We start from the raw sequence: 22,248 nt of genomic DNA, 5'->3' as shown, positions 1-22,248 counted from the left end.
AGGATGCTGCATATAGGACATAATAAAAGTGGGGTAAAAACACAAGGTTACAGCTGTGAATGTTTAGTTTGCAAGGTTCTGTTGTTGCTCCTTGTTTCTTTTGTGTTCATCTCAGTGTTTGGATAAAAGTGAGGGGGGAAAACACCTGAACAAGAATAATCGTTAGGGTCATTAACATGAATTGTCTGCATTGCATATTGTTATTGTATTCACATTTTCTTCCAGACAAAATTACTTGTCATATATTTTTACCTTTTCTTTTTTGTATCTCTTAAAATGTATTTAGTTGATGCATCTTTTTTACATTTCAAAGTAAGGCCAATGCTGACCTGACAGTAAAAGTCACTCATTAAAGTAATTCATTAAGAACAAATTAAAAACTTTAGTGCATTGCAATTTTTTTTCACAACATTTTTAATCACACAAATACAAACATTTTAATATTGCAGTATCTTCAGCATTCATTATATTTTATTATACATTTATTGTTATTATCATTACATTTTCATGTTCTCTCGAGCCGCATGGTGCTCTTTAGCAACGCCCTAGTGGCTCCCTGGAGCTTTTTCAAAGATGGGGGAAAAATATATTTGTTATTTTAATAATGTTTCTGTAGGAGGAAAAACATGACACAAACCTTCCTAATTGTTAGAAAGCCCACTGTTTAATATGTTTGAGTTTATGCTTCACTGATGAGAGTATTTGGCCAGCGCCGTTTTGCCCTACTAATTTTGGCGGTCCTTGAACTCACCGTAGTTGGTTTGAATGTACAACTTTCTCCAACGCTGCCACAGAAAGACGTGTTTTATGCCACTCCTTCTTTGTCTCATTTTGTCCACCAAACGTTTTATGCTGTACGTGAATGTACAAAGGTGAGCTTTGTTGATGTTATTGACTTGCGTGGAGTGCTAATAATCCTTGCTCAAATTCTATTTAGGCTAGCTCTGTGTACATATTGCATCATTATGCCTCAATTATAGGTATATTTGAGTTCATTTAATTTTCTTTACTTATGCCCTCTGTGTGTTTAATTTATATTTGCATGTCACATGACACATTATCTGTACGTAATATTGGCTGCATTTTTGATGGTGTGCCATGTTGTTCCAGACCACAGCAAATGTTACCATATTGTTCCAGACCACAGCAAACGTTACCCAGCTTGCAAAGATTGTAATAAATCCATTAGAAGGAGATAGCCTGGCGTTTCCTTTAACTTGGACAAACACATCTATACCTTTGGCAGTTTTAAGCCAGTAATTTCCAGGAGTTATCGAACCCTCTGAGACATTTACTTCATGTGTTGCCTTCATTATAACACTTACATAAGGCTTTTAACTTTTTGGGGCTCCAGACAGATTCGTTTTTTGTGTTTTTGGTCCAATATGGCTCTTTCAACATGTTGGGTTGCCAACCCCTGATATAGGGGATGACATTAAGGTGTCCCTTAAGCTTTGTTATTGTTTTGTTCATGGCCAATGCCATACTGTTGCTACATAGACTAAGGAAAAAAATTGAGCCGTGCAAGGAGGAAAGACCCTGCACGATACGTTTATCGGTTCAATAGCTGTGTCCTTGATTGCACTTACTGTGTGTGTGTCTGTGTCTTTGTCCAGCAGAGGTTGGCAAGGATCACTACACGGAAGAGTCCGAGGTCTCCACATGTGAAACCAGAGTAGACAAGTCACTTCTGCCCCGAAAACCCAGCACACGGGCTCATGGAGGGGCCCGCACATATTCCCTCAAGGTCTCACACCCTCACATTCCCTGTGATCCAGCGTTGTTGCATAGCTTTTTCAGCATCACCTTCTTCATCACCTCCGTAGGGGAGAAATCCATCGGATGAAACTGGTCTCTTCTTCAGAGATGGGAAAAAGCGCATCGACTACATCCTGGTTTACAAAAAGTCCAGTCCACAGGTGGAAAAGAGGTGCACCTTTGAGAAGAATTTACGTGCTGAGGGCTTAATGCTGGAAAAGGAGGTGAAAAACATTCTCAACCGTTATTCAATCCAACTTTTAGTGCAGACTACAACGTCCAAGTAGACATACAATCACATGCAGTACATAAAACAAACAAAATACAGTATAAAAGGCATTATCACATAATCTGAAAAACAGTGGTTGTGCATATTCAATAAAAGGCATCTAATAAATGAATACATGCAGCAATAAAAACATATGTATATATATATATATATATATATATATATATATATATATATATATATATATGTATATATATATATATATATATATATATATATATATATATCTCCATCCATCTTCTTCCGCTTATCCGAGGTCGGGTCGCGGGTGCAGCAGTCTAAGCAAGGAAGCCCAGACTTCCCTCTCCCCAGCCACTTCGTCCAGCTCTTCCCGGGGGATCTCGAGGCGTTCCCAGGCCAGCCGGGAGACATAGTCTTCCCAACGTGTCCTGGGTCTTCCCCGTGGCCTTCTACCGGTCGGACTTGCCCTAAACACCTCCCTAGGGAGGCGTTCGGGTGGCATCCTGACCAGATGCCCGAACCACCTCACCTGGCTCCTCTCAATGTGGAGGAACAGCGGCTTTACTTTGAGCTCCCCCCGGGTGACAGAGCTTCTCACCCTATCTCTAAGGCCGCCACCCGGCGGAGGAAACTCATTTCGGCCGCTTGTACCCGTGATCTTGTCCTTTCGGTCATAACCCAAAGCACATGCCCATAGGTGAGGATGGGAACGTAGATCGACCGGTAAATTGAGAGCTTTGCCTTATGGCTCAGCTCCTTCTTCACCACAACGGATTGATACAGCGTCCGCATTACTGAAGACGCCGCACCGATCCGCCTGTCAATCTCACGATCCACTCTTCCCTCACTTGTGAACAAGACACCGAGGTACTTGAACTCTTCCACTTGGGGCAAGATAGCCTCCCCAACCTGGAGATGGCACTCCACCCTTTTCCGGGCGAGAACCATGGACTCGGACTTGGAGGTGCTGATTCTCATCCCAGTCGCTTCACACTCAGCTGCGAACCGATCCAGTGAGAGCTGAAGATCCTGGCCAGATGACGCCATCAGGTCCACATCATCTGCAAAAAGCAGAGACCTAATTTTGCAGCCACCAAACCAGATCCCCTCAACGCCTTGACTGCGCCTAGAAATTCTGTCCATAAAAGTTATGAACAGAATCCGTGACAAAGGGCAGCCTTGGCGGAGTCCAACCCTCACTGGAAACGTGTCCGACTTACTGCCGGCAATGCGGACCAAGCTCTGACACTGATCATACAGGGAGCTATATAAATATATATATGTATATATATATATACTTTAAAAATGCGTCTATATATTCTATAAAAGGCACAGATACCAGTGTTTCCATATATACGATTGGTACCTAACAGAACTACTCCTGGGATTGGTTATCTGTACAATAAGATCATTCATTAAGAGCCATATTAGGGGAGTATGTACTAAATGGGATGTGAATGAATGGTGTTGTGTTGCGTATATTTTGTACTACTTTAGGAGAGAACAGGGTTAGCTGTCACACTTAAATAGATGTATAGAAATTGACAGAATTGGGATCAGCGCTCACTTGTATAGTCTTTTCTGGAGTCAGAAAGTTGAACTTGCATTTTTCATGTCAAATTATAAATATTTGGCTCCTCAGTATTTTACTTCTCGATTTTTACACAGCGATTATTATAACAGACCAATTGTTACCCTTAAAAAGTGTGGAGGGTAAGCTATAGTTTAGATTGCTATTAGCTAGCAAAGTATAGTTGACATGGTTGTTAGCCTTGATGCTTGCAAGAAAGTCTAGTTGGGGTTGGTTGTGATATACTAATATTTTCATGCATATTACATATACAGTAGGCTATTTTGTGCAAGGATGCATTAAGTTTTGTATATGTCAACTTGTCAATGCAATTAATCTTTCCAATTTAGTTCCAACTTCTTGCTTTTTTAGGTATTTTCCCATTAAAATAAGATTGTGATAACCCTTTGAGACACTTGTGATTTAGGGCTATATAAATAAACATTGATTGATTGATGGGTGTCCCGATCTGATATTAATATCGGATATCGGGTCTAATATCATCAGAAAAAACTGCTGAAGATGATACCATACCATACCAACTTTATTTATAAAGCCCTTTAAAGACAAGCACAGTTGAAAAACAAAGGGCTGTACACCACAAAGAAATGGAGGCAAAGGACAGACTAAAAAATGACATTTAAAACAGAAATAAAAATACACATTTAAAAAGCAAATATAAATTACCCTAAGAACAGTTTGTTAGATAAAAACAGTTTAGAAGTTAAAAACAGTTAAAAAAGTTAAAAGCTAAAAACAGTTCAAAGTCTCATGCTGGGTTAAAAGCCAGTGAATAAAAATGGGTTTTATGAAGGGTCTTAAAAATAGCCAAAGAAGGGGCCTGTCTCACATGGAGAGGGAGTCATGATGTCAGCTTGCATCTAAAAATTTTACTTGTGCAAGGCTGGACATCAGGTTAACAGCTAATTGTCTTTCAATAAGCACACGTTTGACCTTTTCTTGGGTTTTAGTGAAGTAATGTACAAAATGTAAACATGGTCGGCTATAGTCCACCAACCACTAGCAACTACCATACACGACAGCTAAGCACACAAGATAGACATACATAACAAATGTCCTTAATTCAGTGCTTCTCAAAAATGTTCTGCTACGGCCCACTAGGGAAGAAATAATTTTGCCGCCCCCGACTATAAAAAGTATCATTTGTGTATAAAATTGCTATAAGTACACCGCTGCATAATATTGCATCCTTAACATTAAAAAAAAAGAAAAAATATCGATCAACTTACAACAAACTAACTTTAGTCTGTCACAGAAAAGATTTAAAGTGCGTCAATGGCTATCAGTACCATGATTCTGCATGATATTGATAACGCATGTTCCCCGGGGTCCCCTGGCATAGCACTGCGCACCCTCCAGAGGGGCCCGCTCCACTATTTAAGAAGGAATGCCTTAAAGGTGGCGGGGGTGTATATTGTAGCGTCCCAGAAGAGTTCGTGCTGCAAAGGGTTCTGGGTATTTGTTCTGTTGTGTTTATTAATTATTAATCCTCAATCTCGTTACCTTGCGTAATGACAATAAAGCTGATTCTGATTCTGATTCTGATTTTGTATTACTGTGCGGATGTTCTCCCAAAATGTGTTTGTCATTCTTGTTTGGTGTGGATTCACAGTATGGTGTATATTTCTAACAATGTTAAAGTTGCTTATACGGCCACTCTCAGTGTAAACTGTATCGCTGTTGATGAAGTATGCTTCGCATTTACGTGTGTGTGCGTACAGGAGCCGCTCATATCTTGTGACTGGGCGGGCACGTTGTTAGAAGGGATGAAAAGCGGACGTGACGTCAGCTCGTAGAGGATGTTAAAAGCAGTGCCTGTAAGGCACGTCCCTAATACTGTGGAATATGAGATATAATGACTGATGAACACCTTCGTTCGATAATGAGGGATGCCTCAGCTCAAAGCCTGAGCCCCGACATTAATGAACTCGCATCCAAGAAAAGATGGCAGGTATCTGGCTTGGGCACATCAGATTAGATCAGTGTGTTGCAAACTGAGCAGTGTAAAGTCCTGAATGGTTGGTTTATTCATTGTGATTTTATTTTCAAATTTATTAGCCTGTGGAAAAAGTTAATGTTGATATTTACCTCAGAAGGCTGCAAATAGAAAAGAGGCATTACATTTTTATTTAAATTGTATTTGATATGCCATTGATATTTTTTTATTATTATTATTATTATTTGAAACTCGATTTTGCATGTCACTATAAAGTTATGTAAGCCTTGCTTGTTCAATATTTAATGCAAAACCTGTTTGGGTCCCTATCAAAAAGGTTAATTTGTTCAACCTTGGCCCGCGGCTTTGTTCAGTTTTAAATTTTGGCCCACTCTGTATTTGAGTTTGACACCCCTGCCTTAAATGAACAATATTGCAGTCTAAAACAACACATTTGCCAATATAAACAAATATCAAAGAGTTATCATGTATGTACTATTATTTGTGCTGAGCTCGCATCTGGTTAATATCGGTATCGGCCAATAGTCAAGGCTTCATTATCAGTGTCATATCGGAAGTGAAAAAGTTGTATCGGTACACCACATCCACGAGTGACTATACCAACCCCATAGTCCGGGACAATCATTATTACCCTTTGTTACGCTCAGTTGGGAAATGAAAGGGATACAAATTTCTAGCCAACACCTTAAAACTGCAATTTAATGCCGGAATGAATATTGAAAGCTGTTTCGATGATGAGCAATTCTCACTTGAGTAAAACGTGTGACAATTAACCTCGTTCTCCCCTACTCTGCAATCACCTTCATTACATTTATAATTTCACACAGTGGCACGCAGATCTCCAACAAGCCTCAGTTAGTAACAAGGATCAGCCAAACGTGTGGAGTATGTCTGTTTTGTAAGCTATACTGTAGCTGCACCTTGATTCATGGAGGATGGTGTACATGTGTGGTGCCGTTATGATTCTCGGACCCTCCAACAACTTCACACTTCAACAAAACTTGTTATTGGCTCATCCTTCAGCGCATTACCTTATGTTCAAGTCTGTTTCCAATGCCTCTTACATTGCTGTCTTTGTGGTTTTAAAAGCCTTCCCTGACAAACAACGACATCATGTTTGTGAAGATCCATGCTCCCTGGGACACACTTTGCAAATACGCCGAGCAGATGAACATCCGGATGCCTTTCAGGTAACAGATGTTGGAGAAGCGATTCCAGTGTAGAGCATCATTTTCTTTCACTGGCTGGAAGCTTCTTTAATGTGTCTCTCTTTTCCTGTGGAAGGAAAAAATGCTACTTTACAGACTGGAAAAGCAAAACCTTGGGCAGGTATGTGTATTTTCTATTTTGCAGATGTGGGAATGGAATGCTGTGAAAACAGGCAGGGCTCGAGTAGGTATGTAAAGCATGTCTGTGTGGGCAGGTGAGGCAGAGCTTCAAATGTTTTGAATTAAAATAATAATAATTCATAAAACAAATATTATTATTTGTGCATGCTGTAAATATTTTTTCTGTTTGATTACAATTAGAGATGTCCGATATTATCGGCCGACAAATGCTTGAAAATGTAATATCGGAAATTATCGGTATCGGTTATTTTATTATCGGTATCGGTTTTATTTACGTATTTATTTATTTATTTATTTGTATTAAATCAACATAAAAAACACAAGATACACTTAAAATTAGTGCACCAACCCAAAAAACCTCCCTCCCCCATTCACACTCATTCACACAAAAGGGTTTTTTCTTTCTGTTATTAATATTCTGGTTCCTACATTATATATCAATATATATCAATACAGTCTGCAAGGGATACAGTCCGTAAGCACACATGATTGTGCGTGCTGCTGGTCCACTAATATAACCTTTAACAGTTAATTTTACTCATTTTCATTCATTACTAGTTTCTATGTAACTGTTTTTTATTGTTTTACTTTCTTTTTTGTTCAAGAAAATGTTTTTAATTTTTTATCTTATTTTATTTTATTAATTTTTTTTAAAAAGGACCTTATCTTCACCATACCTGGTTGTCCAAATTAGGCATAATAATGTGTTAATTCCACGACTGTATATATCGGTATCGGTTGATATTGGTATCGGTTGATATCGGTATCGGTAATTAAAGAGTTGGACAATATCGGAATATCGGATATCGGCAAAAAGCCATTAACGGACATCCCTAATTACACTACATTTTTTAAAACATTTTTGTAAGTAAAAATCATATAGAATGAAGCTTATATGAGGCTGCTTAGTGCGTATGCAAACTTATCAATTTGTGTACAGTGCGCCATGTGCACTAAATACACTGAATAAATATGTTGTACAAATTTATCGCGTAAGCAAGTATCTCCTGTCTGCTTTAGTGCGCAATAGAGATATGATGTTCGCAAACGATTCGAGTCTTTTGGGAGATGTTTTTTATGCACATGCAGATACAGCAGGGGTGTCAAACTCATTTTAGATGGGGGGGGGGGCACATGAAGAAAAATCTACCCCCAAGTGGGCCGGACTGGTAAAGTCACGGCACGATAACTTAAAAATAAAGACAACTTCAGATTGTTTTCTTTGTTTTAAAAATAGAACAAGCACATTCTGAAATTGTACAAATCATAATGTTGTTGTTTTTTTACGCTTGCATGTTGCAGTTAATAGTACTCTATCTTTATTTGTCGTTGTGTATATTTTCTGAATAAATTATCTGATAATGTTCACCAGTCAACGTTGGTGTTAATTTTCAATCTATCAAGATAAAAAAAATTATATCAGAATCAAATTACAGTATGTTATTTATGTAGTTTGATCATTTTCCTCGACTGATGTACTAACATCATGTGGTTTATTTTGTACATATGTAGCATTATCTACAAAGATACAAAGAATTGCTATTGCGACATACAAAGAATTGCTATTGCGACATCCAGTGGACACATTTAGAACAGCTGTTTCTTGCGTTAAAAAATGTCAGGTTTATTTTTATACTTAGCAAACTCATCCCGCGGGCCGGATAAAACCTGTTCGCGGGCCTGATCCGGCCTTCGGGCCGTACGTTTGACACCCCTGAGATACAGCGTCAGCAATTGCCCACCATTAGTCAAAGAAAACAAAGCAGCATTTGGATTTGCTTTTTTTAATTAAAATATATACTTTTTTATTTTTATTTTGTTTTCTGGTTAATTTTTCTGATATGTAAAGTAGCTCAAGCATACACACATACAATAGTGTCTTCGCATTGTTATTATGTTGTAATTTGTATTCTAGTTGTATTTATACTTTTTATTTGCACAACAACATTTCATTCTTAACTATTATTTTTGTATTTTTTTCTGTATCATTAAAATGTTCTGTGCTACAAAGTTTTTTAGGTCAGGGAAAATGTAAAATATCGATGTCACTGCAAAGCATGGGGATATGGCACCACCTTACAGTATAGAATGTTTACAATAAAAACACAAAAACAACATAACAGCAATATTTCAGAATAGAGTAATTCCCACCTGTAGTGTAAAAATGTGTGTACATTTCGATCTTTTAATTGCTACCATTGATTGTTTCCTTAATTTAAAACAATAACTGTAATAACAAGCTAATTTTGAATGGCTCTCTTAAAAATCCGTCTCTTTCAAAGAGCCATACATCTTATCTTTGGTGCGCAAGCATTGATATAACGCTTGTAGAAACATAAAATGTTTGTAGAATTTTTTTTTACACCATTGCTTTCCACAGTGTAGAATCTACAGTCTGTGTAATGTCTTTAATGTACGTGTCACATCATTATTCTTGCTAATCGAACTCTAAATACAGAAAAATCATACTGCGAGGCAATTCAGTATGAATTGGGGCGGTGCAGACTTGTGTATGAAGAGAGTATGACCAAATAAACAACAGGCGCCATGACGTGTGCGGCTGTGTTCGCATACAGCCAATTGCTGTAGTTTAGACGATAGTTTTTCTGATGAAATAAACCAAAATAATACGTCTATATCTATATTTCTAAATATATTCCAGCTCCTAAACATACGATCAAACACTTATTTTGCTACATTCATGCAGTGTTTAGTGACCAGCTGGCACTCTAACACACACTCGACGGCACAATAAACATTAAAAAAAAAACACAGAACGACCAAAAAATAGCTTAATACCCTCTATTTTGCCAAAATCTTCATTAGCTTTGGACCAACAATCACAGAGAAATGGTGACTCTTGTGTGAAGTATGTCAAATGTACTTGTAATCAATGTATGTATCACTCATTATGTATAATTGTGTGAATGCTCCAAAGCATTCACACATGGTTTTCTACACCAAAATTCATCCATTTATTCTTTTTCTTCTTCTCCAGAATTTGGCGCGCTCTGCCTTCCACATTTTTCATCCGATTCAAACCGTTCCAAATTCAAACTGTTCAGCCTATTCGGGAATCACGGGTTTTCCCTTGACAAATTCCAAAAAATCCCAGATTTCCATGTTTTCCGGGACATTTTCCCCATTCAAAATGAAGTGGCCATTTTTCAAACTTCCACATTTTTCAACCGATTCAAACCATTCCACCTTCAACTTATTCCACTCACCCTGGACATTCAAACTATCATTTTTCCAATCCCCGTTTTTTCAAAACCTTTTTTCACCCTTTTTCCTTCCACATTTTTCAACCCATTTTAAACATTCGTCTTAATTAGGACAAAAAACTAAGTTGTTTTTTTAACTGGAAAAATTCCCGGTTTTCCCAAAATTCCTGGAATTCTTTAATATTATTTCTCATATAAAAATGTTACTACTTCAACATTTCTTGACCGATTTGAAAAATTCCAAAACCAACCATTTGAACTCATTCAAAACATTGAAGTCTTTTGACATTTTCCAAAGAATTCCCGCTTTTTCCGAAAAATTCCATGAAATTCCCATTGAAATGAATGGGACATTTTTCAAAGTTTCACAATTCCCACATTTTTCGTCCGATTCAAATTGTTCCAACTTCCAAATATTCAGCCTTCAATAATTCTAAAAAAGTCCCAGATTTCCAAGACTTCCCAGTTTTCAGGGAAATGTTCCCCATTCAAAATAAATTTTCCATTTTTTAAACTTCCACGATTTGCACATTTTTCAACCTATTCAAACCATTCCAACATCAACACATTCCAATCATCCAACTAGCACTTTCCCAAGTTCCAAACCAAATTCCGTTTTCCTGGAAATTCAAACTATTCAACATTCAAACCATTCCAACATTCAAATCATTCCAACATTCAACCTATTCTTACATTCATACTACATTCTGTCAGCATTTCAGTTCAACTTCAGCATTGGAGCATCCACATGCATTTCCTTCAGAAATTGCCTCATCTAGTTCTAACTGATTTTTCTTTTTTGTTAAGTAAGTGTGCTCTTGTAGTTATTTCCCCATATTTCTTCACAATAACTCAGTTATGGTTGCACTGGCGAGCAATAGAGAATTTAGAGTGATTTTTGGTTCAGAACATATTTTGCTTTGTTCATTATTGACATATTTCTTGCCACTTTATGTTGTATATTGTGTATGAGATTTCCAGTTCATTTTCTCAGCTATTACACCCAAAATGTGGTTCCCTTTACTCTTCTCATTTTTGTCCATTTGTGTTTGACTTTCTCATCTACTGGTATTGAATTATTATTTTAGTTTTACTGAGTCAAAGATAGTCTGTTTTTATCAAACCATCTCTTTTATTTGTTAATTTCTTCATGTCATTTGTATTAGCTTTTGTGTGTTCTGTACTGCGTTTTGTTCTACTAATTTCCGGGGCCCTTGAACTCACCGTAGTTGTGTTGACTGTGACTCAACAGTTTGTTTACATGTATAACTTTCTCCGACACTGCCACAGAAAATACGTGTTTTATGCCACGTCTTCTTTGTCTCATTTTATCCACCAAACATTTTATACAGTGCATGAATGCTCAAAGGTGAGCTCTGTTGATGTTATTAAGTGCTAATCAGGCATATTTGGTCAATGCATGACTGCAAGCTAATCGATACTAACATGCTATTTAGGTTCGTTGTATGTACATATTGCATCATTATGCCTTTGTAGGTATATTTGAGCTCATTTAATTTCCTTTACTTATGTCCTCTGTGTATTTAGTTTATTTTTCCATGTTTCATGACACATTATCTGTATGTAAGATTGGCTGCATTTCTGATAGTTGTTTGTGTGCCATGTTGTTCCAGACCACAGCAAACGTTAGCCAGCTTGCAAAGATTGTAATAAATCAATTAGAAGAAGGCAGCCTGCCGTTTTCTTTAACTTGGACACACACATCTATACCTTTGGTCATTTTAAAACAGTCATTTCCTGGAGTTATCTCACCCTCTGAAAAGTTTTACTAATGTTTTCCGATATTGTAAAAATGCATAGAATAAATATTACATTTCACCATTTCTGTCAACGAAGATTTGCGTCAGCCTGCGACACATAGTCATTTTGATAGTAGGATAATATAGTTATTTAGACACTTACAGCATGTGTTGCCTTCATTATAACACTTATACAAGTCTTTTAATTTTTTGCAGCTCCAGACAGATTACTTTCTTGTATTTTTGGTCCAATATGGCTCTTTCAACATTTTGGGTTGCCGACGCAAGACGCTGTAATCGGTGGCTCTCCAGTGTTAATGGCGAGATTTCACTTCCCATACTTTCTTCTTTCCGGATCTCGCGGGTGGAGCAGCCCCATACTGTACAACAGGATATTTTTAACGAGGGAGTGCCGCGAACACATAGCATCAGCTTAAAGGTAGTAGCGGTCATGGCACCCTATAGTCACCTGAGTGCCTTTTGACCAATCATTGAGGAGGTCACCTGAAACCGTGTTGGCCATACTCTATTTATACAAGACTCGTACGTAAGGATGATACTCGAAACCGATTTTCCCAGTTGTTCGATAAGAAAAGAACCGAGTCCTCGGACTCGAATCCCCTTTTGAGAACCGGTACCCGTTATCGAGACCACTATAGTAAAGAAAAGAGTTGGTTCTTTATTCGAATACCTGGGAACGAATCCCGTCCCGACCAGAAATGCTCCGTCTGACATCACAAGAAATGACGTCACGTAGCTCAGTCATTAGGCGCAGATAGCGAAAGCAGGAAAAACAATGGACCGGAAAAAGCGCTCCGAGGTGTAATAAAGTTCAAAACAAAAGGTATAATCCAATGAATAACTTTACTGAGAGATTTGAGCAGGGTACAGACACATGACGAACACTTTTACGACCAACCGGAAACATAGCAACCAGGCTAGCAACGCACCTCCTTTACGGCAGCTGTCGCAACGTTCTTAAAGCAACCGCAGCACATACATATATATATACAACATATATGACATGATCTCCCTTTTTTAACTTTTGTTTTTCTTTCCTTGTAAACAAAACAAAATCACACTGTATATGTGTTGTCTGTCTAATTATAAATAATGCAGACGAGGCGTGTTGGCTGCGTTCTTGACGTTTACTTTCACAGCGTGCTCATAACCTCATTCTTAGGTGCCGGCGTGACGACATGCAACAACACTTTTCGGGGCCACCGCGCATGCTCGTCACTCCCGTTGTATGCTGGGTAGTGTAGTTGTTATATTCCCTAGCTCATAACATCACATCTTTCCCCCTATAAAGAAATAATGTTAACTCAATAAAGTGTATTTCTTTTTTTAGCTTTAACTTTTCATTTTTTAGCATTATAACCACATTTGCAAACAACTTTTCTCTTCATAGAATTTTCTTTCAATAAAGAAATGAAGTGCAAAAATGTCAAAGCTTCATAACAAACAGTTATGTCAAATAGCAGCAGAAGTGCACTTTTTGGAGAGCTGTATTATTTTCAGTTTTGTGCCCAAGGGACTGATTTTATTTAACACTATATTATTATTTATACACCTTTAGTGATCACAGAGACCGGTTGTTTTTGTGTTACTGTATATATTTGTTTTTCTTTAAAATCCTACTTAATATACTTTGGGTAACAACAGTCAATATTTATTTATTTTATTTTATTTTTTTAGGGGGGTAACAGTCAATATTTATTTATTTATTAGATTTTATTTTTTTCTTATATAATAAAAGTGAGCTTTTGCTAAACCAAATATTGTGTTTTTTTTTCCATATACAACAACCTATCTGGACTCCATACGAGAATTGATAAGGAATTGGTTCAAAAAGAGGATTCGATAATAGGCTCAAACTCGATAATTTCTTATCAAACATCATCCCTACTTGTACGTGAGATACAGTAGCAGGCGCTTGTTACTACAATACCATTTTTTTCAAAGAAGAAGCCAGTGGCTTTTGTTTAAAAACAAACATTTCCACAAACAAAATACAATAATGATGTTTCAATGCTCTGCTGAATGACTGAAAGAATGAGTGAATGAATGAAGGAATGAGACGGCCAAGATGAAGGAATATACAGTCGTGGTCAAAAGTTTACATACTGTACACTTGTGAAGAACATAATGTCATGGCTGTCTTGAGTTTCCAATAATTTCCACAAATCTTATTTTGTTGTGATAGAGTGATTGGAGCACATACTTGTTGGGTGCAGTTGGGTGTTCCAACAGGACAATGACCCCAAACACACGTCAAAAGTGGTAAAGGAATGGCTAAATCAGGCTACAATTAAGGATTTAGAATGGCCTTCCCAAAGTCCTGAATTAAACATGTGGACAATGCTGAAGAAACAAGTCCATGTCAGAAAACCAACACATTTAGCTGAACTGCACCAATTTTGTCAAGAGGAGTGGTCAAAAATTCAACCAGACGCTTGTGGATGGCTACCAAAAGCGCCTTATTGCAGTGAAACTTGCCAAGGGACATGTAACCAAATATTAACATTGCTGTATGTATACTTTTGACCAAGCAGATTTGCTCACATTTTCAGTCGACCCATAATAAATTCATAAAAGAACCAAACTTCATGAATGTTTTTTGTGACCAACAAGTATGTGCTCCAATCACTCTATCACAAAAAAAATAGAGTTGCAGAAATGATTGGAAACTCAAGACAGCCATGACATTATGTTATTTACAAGTGTATGTCAACTTTTGACCACAACTGTATATAAAAGTTCAGAAACGTCTAAAAACTGGACTTTTAGCCCAAATGGAAGGTAATCAGACTTAACATTTATAAGAGCTTTTCCTGAAAGATGTAATTCACATTTAGTAAAAAGAGCACCATTTTTGTATTTTATTTTGTGAAAGTAAATAAATGTTACTAAGAAGTATTCAATACCATTTTTATGAAACTTTGTCATTTTCTTCTTTTTCCTTGTTATCCTCCCAATGAGCAGCCTATATTAACATTGATGAGAGCTTACTGTATAACAATTTATTAAAAAAACAAACTCCAAAGTGCCTCGCCTGCCTTGAACCTCATCTTGTATACGTGTTGTATTTTGAATTTGTATTGTATATTGGGGTTTTGTCTCATCCTTAAAACATTGTGCTGTTAAACCATATATTTTTTAATGGGGTGTTTTGAGTTATGACTAATCACTATAAATTCCTTGCTTGCATAATTTCAATTAACTCAAAAAAAGGACACGGTATTTTGATAGAAATGCAATACAGGTTTGTTTTACTTGTTTTCACCTCATTTGTTTTCTCAAAACGAGGTAACAGTATTAACTAAAGTCCATTAGAAATATTTTCCAGCAAGCGCACCAGTCAGTCTCCTCGTTCAACCTTGCATTGATATATGCATCGACCTGATCACTGACCTTATAGCCACCTGTGTCGCCTTTCAGGTAACCGTCTGCGGTTAAGGAAAATCATTTGGGTGATTATAATCTGAGTTTGTACATAATTACTGCAATAACTATTTGTGATTAATTGCATGTGTTAACACGTTATCTTTAACATCCCTATTAATTAGGGATGTCTGATAATGGCTTTTTGCTGATATTCGATATTCCGATATTGTCCAACTCTTTAATTACCGATATATGCAATCGTGGAATTAACACATTATTATGCCTAATTTGGACAACCAGGTATGGTGAAGATAAGGTACTTTTCAAAAAAATTAATAAAATAAGATACATAAATTAAAAACATTTTCTTGAATAAAAAAAGAAAGTAAAACAATATAAAAGCAGTGTCATAAAAACTAGTAATTAATGAAAATGAGTAAAATTAACTGTTAAAGGTTAGTACTATTAGTGGACTAGCAGCACGCACAATCATGTGTGCTTACGGACTGTATCCCTTGCAGACTGTATTGATATATATTGATATATAATGTAGGAACCAGAATATTAATAACAGAAAGAAACAACCCTTTTGTGTGAATGAGTGTGAATGAGTGTAAATGGGGGAGGGAGGTTTTTTGGGTTGGTGCACTAATTGTAAGTGTATTAGTTTTTTTTTATGTTGATTTAACTTAAAAAAAAAAAAAACCGATACCAATAAAAAAAACCCGATACTGATAATTTCTGATGTTACATTTTAACGCATTTATCGATCGATAATATCGGCAGGCCGATATTATCAGACATCTCTACTATGAATACACTTGCTTAATCTGTTGAACATAATCATACAAACTGTTGGAAAAGTAGCATTTTAAAATGTTATTTTGTCTCAAGAATGATTGAATTAAGTCTGACTATGTCAAAAACGATTAAAATAAACATGTCAAACCCATTGTTGATAGAACAATACTCTCACCCACATTGGTGGTACTTTTACCATAAACTAGCTCTTTTAATAAAAACTAAGGCACTGCGCTGGCTTTGTTGCATACTATTTTTAGAAGACTGTAGTCAGGCTTTGAAATGATGTTCAATTGATGTCCGAGCTCCACACAGGACTCCACATTTCTTTCTCACGGCAGACAGAAACATTGCAGTGACAAATAAACCATCACCAACCAAAGCAGCTTTTTCCCTTTTGTTCAGAAAAATATGTCAGGACAAACATTTCAGAGCAACTTGTGGATACATTTCAGTAGATTTGCTGCCGACATGACACTTTTCTATCTATCCTGTTTAATGACAATTTAGCAGCATATTGTTCAAAGCGTTAGAAACTAATTAGAGTTAGCGTTCCGTTCGTCTTCAACTCACACCTCCAGCAATGCCTTGCCTGCATCTCAGGGGAGGACTGGGATAGCGAGTCCAAATGGGCCGTGATCTGTGCCTCCATTGCTCAATCATTGATCAAACTTTATTTATAAAGCTCTTTTCACACCTACAGTCGTGGTCAAAAGTTTACATACACTTGTAAAGAACATAATTTCACGGCTGTTTTGAGTTTCCAATCATTTCTACAACTCTTATTTTTTTGTGATAGAGTGATTGGAGCACATACTTGTTGGTCACAAAAAACATTCATGAAGTTTGGTTCTTTTATGAATTTATTATGGGTCTACTGAAAATGTGAGCAAATCTGCTGGGTCAAAAGTATACATACAGCAATGTTAATATTTGGTTACATGTCCCTTGGCAAGTTTCACTGCAATAAGGCACTTTTGGTAGCCATCCACAAGCTTCTGGCAAGCTTCTGGTTGAATATTTGACCACTCCTCTTGACAAAATTGGTGCAGTTCAGCTAAATGTGTTGGTTTTCTGACATGGACTTGTTTCTTCAGCATTGTCCACACGTTTAAGTCAGAACTTTGGGAAGGCCATTCTAAAACCTTAATTCTAGCCTGATTTAGCCATTCCTTTACCATTTTTGACGTGTATTTGGGGTCATTGTCCTGTTGGAGCACCCAACTTCGCCCAAGATCCAACCTCCGGGCTGATGATTTTAGGTTGTCCCTGAAGAATTTGGAGGTAATCCTCCTTTTTCATTGTCCCATTTACTCTCTGTAAAGCACCGGTTCCATTGCCAGCAAAACAGGCCCAGAGCATATTACTACCACCACCATGCTTGACAGTAGGAATTGTGTTCCTGGGATTAAAGGCCTCACATTTTCTCCTCCAAACATATTGCTGAGTATTGTGGCCAAACAGCTCCATTTTTGTTTCATTTGACATCACATGGACAAAGTTAAGACCTTCTGGAGGAAAATTCTGTGGTCAGATGAAACAAAAATGGAGTTGTTTAGCCACAATACCCAGCAATATGTTTGGAGGAGAAAAGGTAAGGTATTGAACCCCAGGAACACCATCCCTACTGTAGTTTGGGGACCCCTGCTATATAGCCTGTTTAGTGTATTGTATATTGTTCAAAGCGATAGAAATGAATTAGAGTTAGCGTTCTGTTTGTCTTCAACTCACACCGCCAGCAATGCCTTGCCTGCATCTCAGGGGAGGACTGGGATAGCGAGTCCCAAAGGGCCGTGATGTGTGCCTCCACTGCTGAGGTGTCCAATCAGGTCGTATTGTGGTCTACGCCAGTCGTGGCGGCAACCACCAGTTCAGTTCAGTGTGATTTTTGTAGGCTTCAAAGAGATTCAACTGTACTTCTTAAATAGCCGTAGAAGTGTAAAAATAAGACAACCAGTGAAATGTTGCTATCTAAAACCAATAAAACTCTCATGTTGTGGCAGAAATGTTTGTTCTGCTGGAAAATAAGATTTCTTGTTTGAGTTTTGTGCAGGAGTTTCTTTGGTTTTCATGAGGAATTATGGCCATTAGGTTTTGCTTACAGTCTTTCACAAAGCTGTTGTACTTAAGTGAACACAGAGAAGTAAACAAGCGCTCAGTGTTTACTAATGGTCTGTCTCTAACTCACATCCCCGTAGGGCTAAACAAATGGACCATGTGCAGGCAATTATCGCTTGCTGCTTTTATATTGATACTTTCTCCACAGTACTTGTTCTCCCCAGAGCAGACATAAACCATGTGTGTGCACACATTTGTAGTCATCTGATCAATATCAAGACAGCAGCATTGTTGGGTCAATGTACAGTTCATGTGGCTCACACAGTGGCGTACCTGGACCTTCAGTAACCGACATAATCCACTTCCTTTATACTAACCTCTATCACATAGCAATTATACAAACAAACCGTCAATAATATATATATATATATATATATATATATATATATATATATATATATATATATATATATATATATATATATATATAAAAAATAGAAAAAAAATCCAAAATAAGGAGTTGTGGCATCACAGAGAGAGAGGCATTCTGCGGTTTGGGGATTAATAACATCATTTTTAAAGAATACATTGAATCCAATAAATTGTTACGGAACTTCCACTCGGGATCACTAGTGACACCTGCTTGTAAATTTGGCGCTTGGTCAAATGTAACATGCGTAAATGTAACCGTTTGGTCTTAAAGGATTTAGAACACTCCAAACCTCGACACCTTTTTCCAGGCCGAGGACCTCCAAACTGATGGAAATATACAGTATCTTATGTGAAATTATGATTGTATTTTACATCAAACTGGTCCTAAAGGTGCTTTGTGATTGTGCAATACTAACGATATTCAAATAACAGTATTGTGCCGTTACTAGCTAGTTAGCAACTGGAGCGCTAAGCACTGTAATCGCTAGCTGACAACTAGCATGGCAATTGCTAGCACACTTATTGCGAGCTGATAACTAGAGTGCTAATTGTTAGCTAGTAACTAGAGCGCTAATAGCGAGCTGACAACTATTGTGCTAATTGCTAGCTGACAATTAGTGCGCCAATCAATGGCTGACAACTAGGGAGTTAATCGCTAGCTGGCAACTAGGGCGCCAATCGCTAGCAGACAAATAGATTTTAAACGCTTAAATAATATAATATAATTATTCATTCATGTTGTGTTTTTTTTAATTCATATTTAACTACAGTACATGACAGTGTGTTCGCTCAATTAAAGATATTGCAGGGGGTAATATAAAACTTTTTTTTTCAAAAATCAACTATAAATATCACGCTTAGCCTGCAGTACCTTTGCGGACCTTGTGGGGGTCGCGGACCCCCTGTTTCAGACCTCTACTCTACACAACCTTGTCTAGAGCAGTTCTAAATCAATATTTAGTTACATGACAAAAGCGTAAACAAATGTAATTTAAATACATCTTTCTCACTAAAGATGCTGATTGATTACAGACAAAACGCAACAGACTATATTCCGTTTTAAACATGGCTTGTCGAACAGTTTTGATTTCATCAACCAATTACAGGACAGAAAAATGCTGACTTTACAGTGGACTAGCTTGCTTGTCCTGTGAGGCAAATCTGAAATCTGATTGGTTAAAGACACAGTCCCATTGCTAATATATTTTAAGTCCCTCCGCCTGCACTCTTGATTCTGAAGGCCCTGGGCAGATTACATTATAAACACTATCTAACCCTCACATACTGTACACGTACTGGAAGCAGAGCAGCCAAAAGACAAACTATGAAATTAAGACAAAAGTCAGTTGGAAATAAAGAATACAATTTCATGGAACAAATACTAAAATTGAAGTTATGTACCGGTAGGTCAGTAGTTCTAATGAGTGTTTGGTCAGTGGTCAGTAAGAGAAGGCCTCACGGTCCCTGACTGTTCACCATACTTGAGCACATCAAGGGATTTATTTGAAACAATCTAGTTATCTGTCAATGAGATAATGATATAAAAGAGATGCACAATGGACACATACGTGTCTGTAATGTAGATTGTCTATGGGTGTTCTCATTCATCGAAGTCATTGTATTCTCAGGGCATTCAATTGATCGCAACTGGACTGACTGTTCAGTTTGTCTTAGAAGACGTTTTGTCTCTCATCAGTTCACGCTCATACACTTAGATAAGACCTAGACTACATCCGACTATTCTAAGTGTATGAGCATGAACTGATAAACCCTTCTTGGACGAGAGGCGAAACGTCTTGTAAAACTAACGGAACAGTCCAGTTCAGATCGATTGAATGCCCTGAGAATGTAATGTGGATTGGTGTTAAAAGTAAAAGTCACAGGTCCACTTAATAATGTCAGAGTAGACAATCTTCATGTTAATCCGTGCTGTTAATCTCACCCTGCATGGTGCGCTCCATCTGTGCAGCCGCTTTCATCTGAGATGTCGTCAGATAAAGAGCTGGCTTCCCAGAAATCCCATGAAGCTGGACAAAGAGGCTCTGCCTGACCTGGAAGAGACCGACTGCTACACTGCTCCCTTCAGTAGGGCACGTACGCATCAGTAAGTCATCACGTCACACTTGCATGAATTATACAGACATGATCACTCCTTGTTTTTTGCATACTGACGGCCAAATATGTTTGCACGATTACGGCCCGATTTATGTTCTTATGACTACTGAAGGCATAGCTGCACAATCTTCAAGAGATATACACACAATTCTCAATTGAATGCCTATATTCAGTTAACCGCTCACTTTCCTATGGTCTACAAGCAAATAACAGTTAGAGCAGGGGTGTCAAACTCATTTCAGATTGGAGGTCACATGGAGAAAAATATACTCCTAAGTGGGCCAGACTGGTAAAATCACGGCACGATAACTTAAAAATAAAGACAACTTCAGATCTTTCTTTAAAAATAGAACAAGCACATTCTGAAAGTGTACAAATCATATTGTTGTTGTTTTTTTACACTTACATGTTGCGGTTTATAGTAGTCTGCCTTTATTTGTCGTTATTTGTACTTTCTGAATATATTATATGATAATGTTCATCAGTCAATACATTGGTGTTAATTTTCAATCTATCAAGATAAAAAAATAATATACAAATCAAATTGAAGGATGTTATTTATGTAGTTTGATCGTTTTCCTCAACTGATGTTCTAACATCATGTTTTTTGTTGTTGTTTTTTTTACATATGTAGCATAATCTACATATGTAAAAAAAAATAGAACAGCAGTTTCTTTCATTCAAAAATTTCGGCTAATTTTTATACTTAGCAAACTCATCCCGCGGGCCGGATAAAACCTGTTTGCCGGCCTGATCCGGCCCACGGGCCTTACGTTTGACACCCCTGAGTTCGATTTTCCAATTAAGACCAAGTTAGAAAACATTCAAAAATAATGTCTGTGACTGTAGGCAGCCTTCGATGAAGTTCATATTACAAACCCCGTTTCCATATGAATTGGGAAATTGTGTTAGATGTAAATATAAACGGAATACAATGATTTGCAAATCATTTTCAACCGATATTCAGTTGAATATGCTACAAAGACAACATATTTGATGTTCAAACTGATAAACTTTTTTTTTTTTTGCAAATAATCATTAACATTAGAATTTGATGCCAGCAACACGTGACAAAGAAGTTGGGAAAGGTGGCAATAAATACTGATAAAGTTGAGGAATGCTCATCAAACACTTATTTGGAACATCCCACAGGTGAACAGGCAAATTGGGAACAGGTGGTGCCATGACTGGGTATAAAAGGAAATTCCATGAAATGCTCAGTCATTTTACAAATAAGGATGGGGCGAGGGTCACCACTTTGTCAACAAATGCGTGAGCAAATTGTTGAACAATTTAAGAAAACACATTCTCAACCAGCTATTGCAAGGAATTTAGGGATTTCACCATCTACAGTTCTTAATATCCTCAAAGGGTTCAGAGAATCTGGAGAAATCACTGCACGTAAGCAGCTAAGCCCGTGACCTTCGATCCCCCAGGCTGTACTGCATCAACAAGCGACATCAGTGTGTAAAGGATATCACCACATGGGCTCAGGAACACTTCAGAAACCCACTGTCAGTAACTACAGTTGGTCCCTACATCTGTAAGTGCAAGTTAAAACTCCTA

The 22,248-nt window shown here is 37.4% G+C and overlaps 1 protein-coding gene across 1 annotated transcript in view; it reads left to right on the top strand.

The window, feature by feature from the left end:
- ano3 (anoctamin 3) overlaps positions 1 to 22,248 on the top strand; it is a 140,549-nt gene that overhangs the window by 61,249 nt on the left and 57,052 nt on the right. The window contains exons 3-7 of the mRNA XM_061969683.2: positions 1,617 to 1,747; positions 1,827 to 1,982; positions 6,646 to 6,746; positions 6,841 to 6,885; positions 20,537 to 20,671. Coding sequence (XP_061825667.1) covers positions 1,617 to 1,747; positions 1,827 to 1,982; positions 6,646 to 6,746; positions 6,841 to 6,885; positions 20,537 to 20,671 — 568 coding nt within the window. The remainder of the gene's footprint in view (positions 1 to 1,616; positions 1,748 to 1,826; positions 1,983 to 6,645; positions 6,747 to 6,840; positions 6,886 to 20,536; positions 20,672 to 22,248) is intronic.

The sequence above is a fragment of the Nerophis lumbriciformis genome, linkage group LG10 (genome assembly GCF_033978685.3).
Source record: "Nerophis lumbriciformis linkage group LG10, RoL_Nlum_v2.1, whole genome shotgun sequence".
Lineage (NCBI taxonomy): Eukaryota > Metazoa > Chordata > Actinopteri > Syngnathiformes > Syngnathidae > Nerophis > Nerophis lumbriciformis.
Note: the sequence above shows the minus strand (reverse complement) of the source record. Positions and strands in the feature narration are given on the sequence as shown.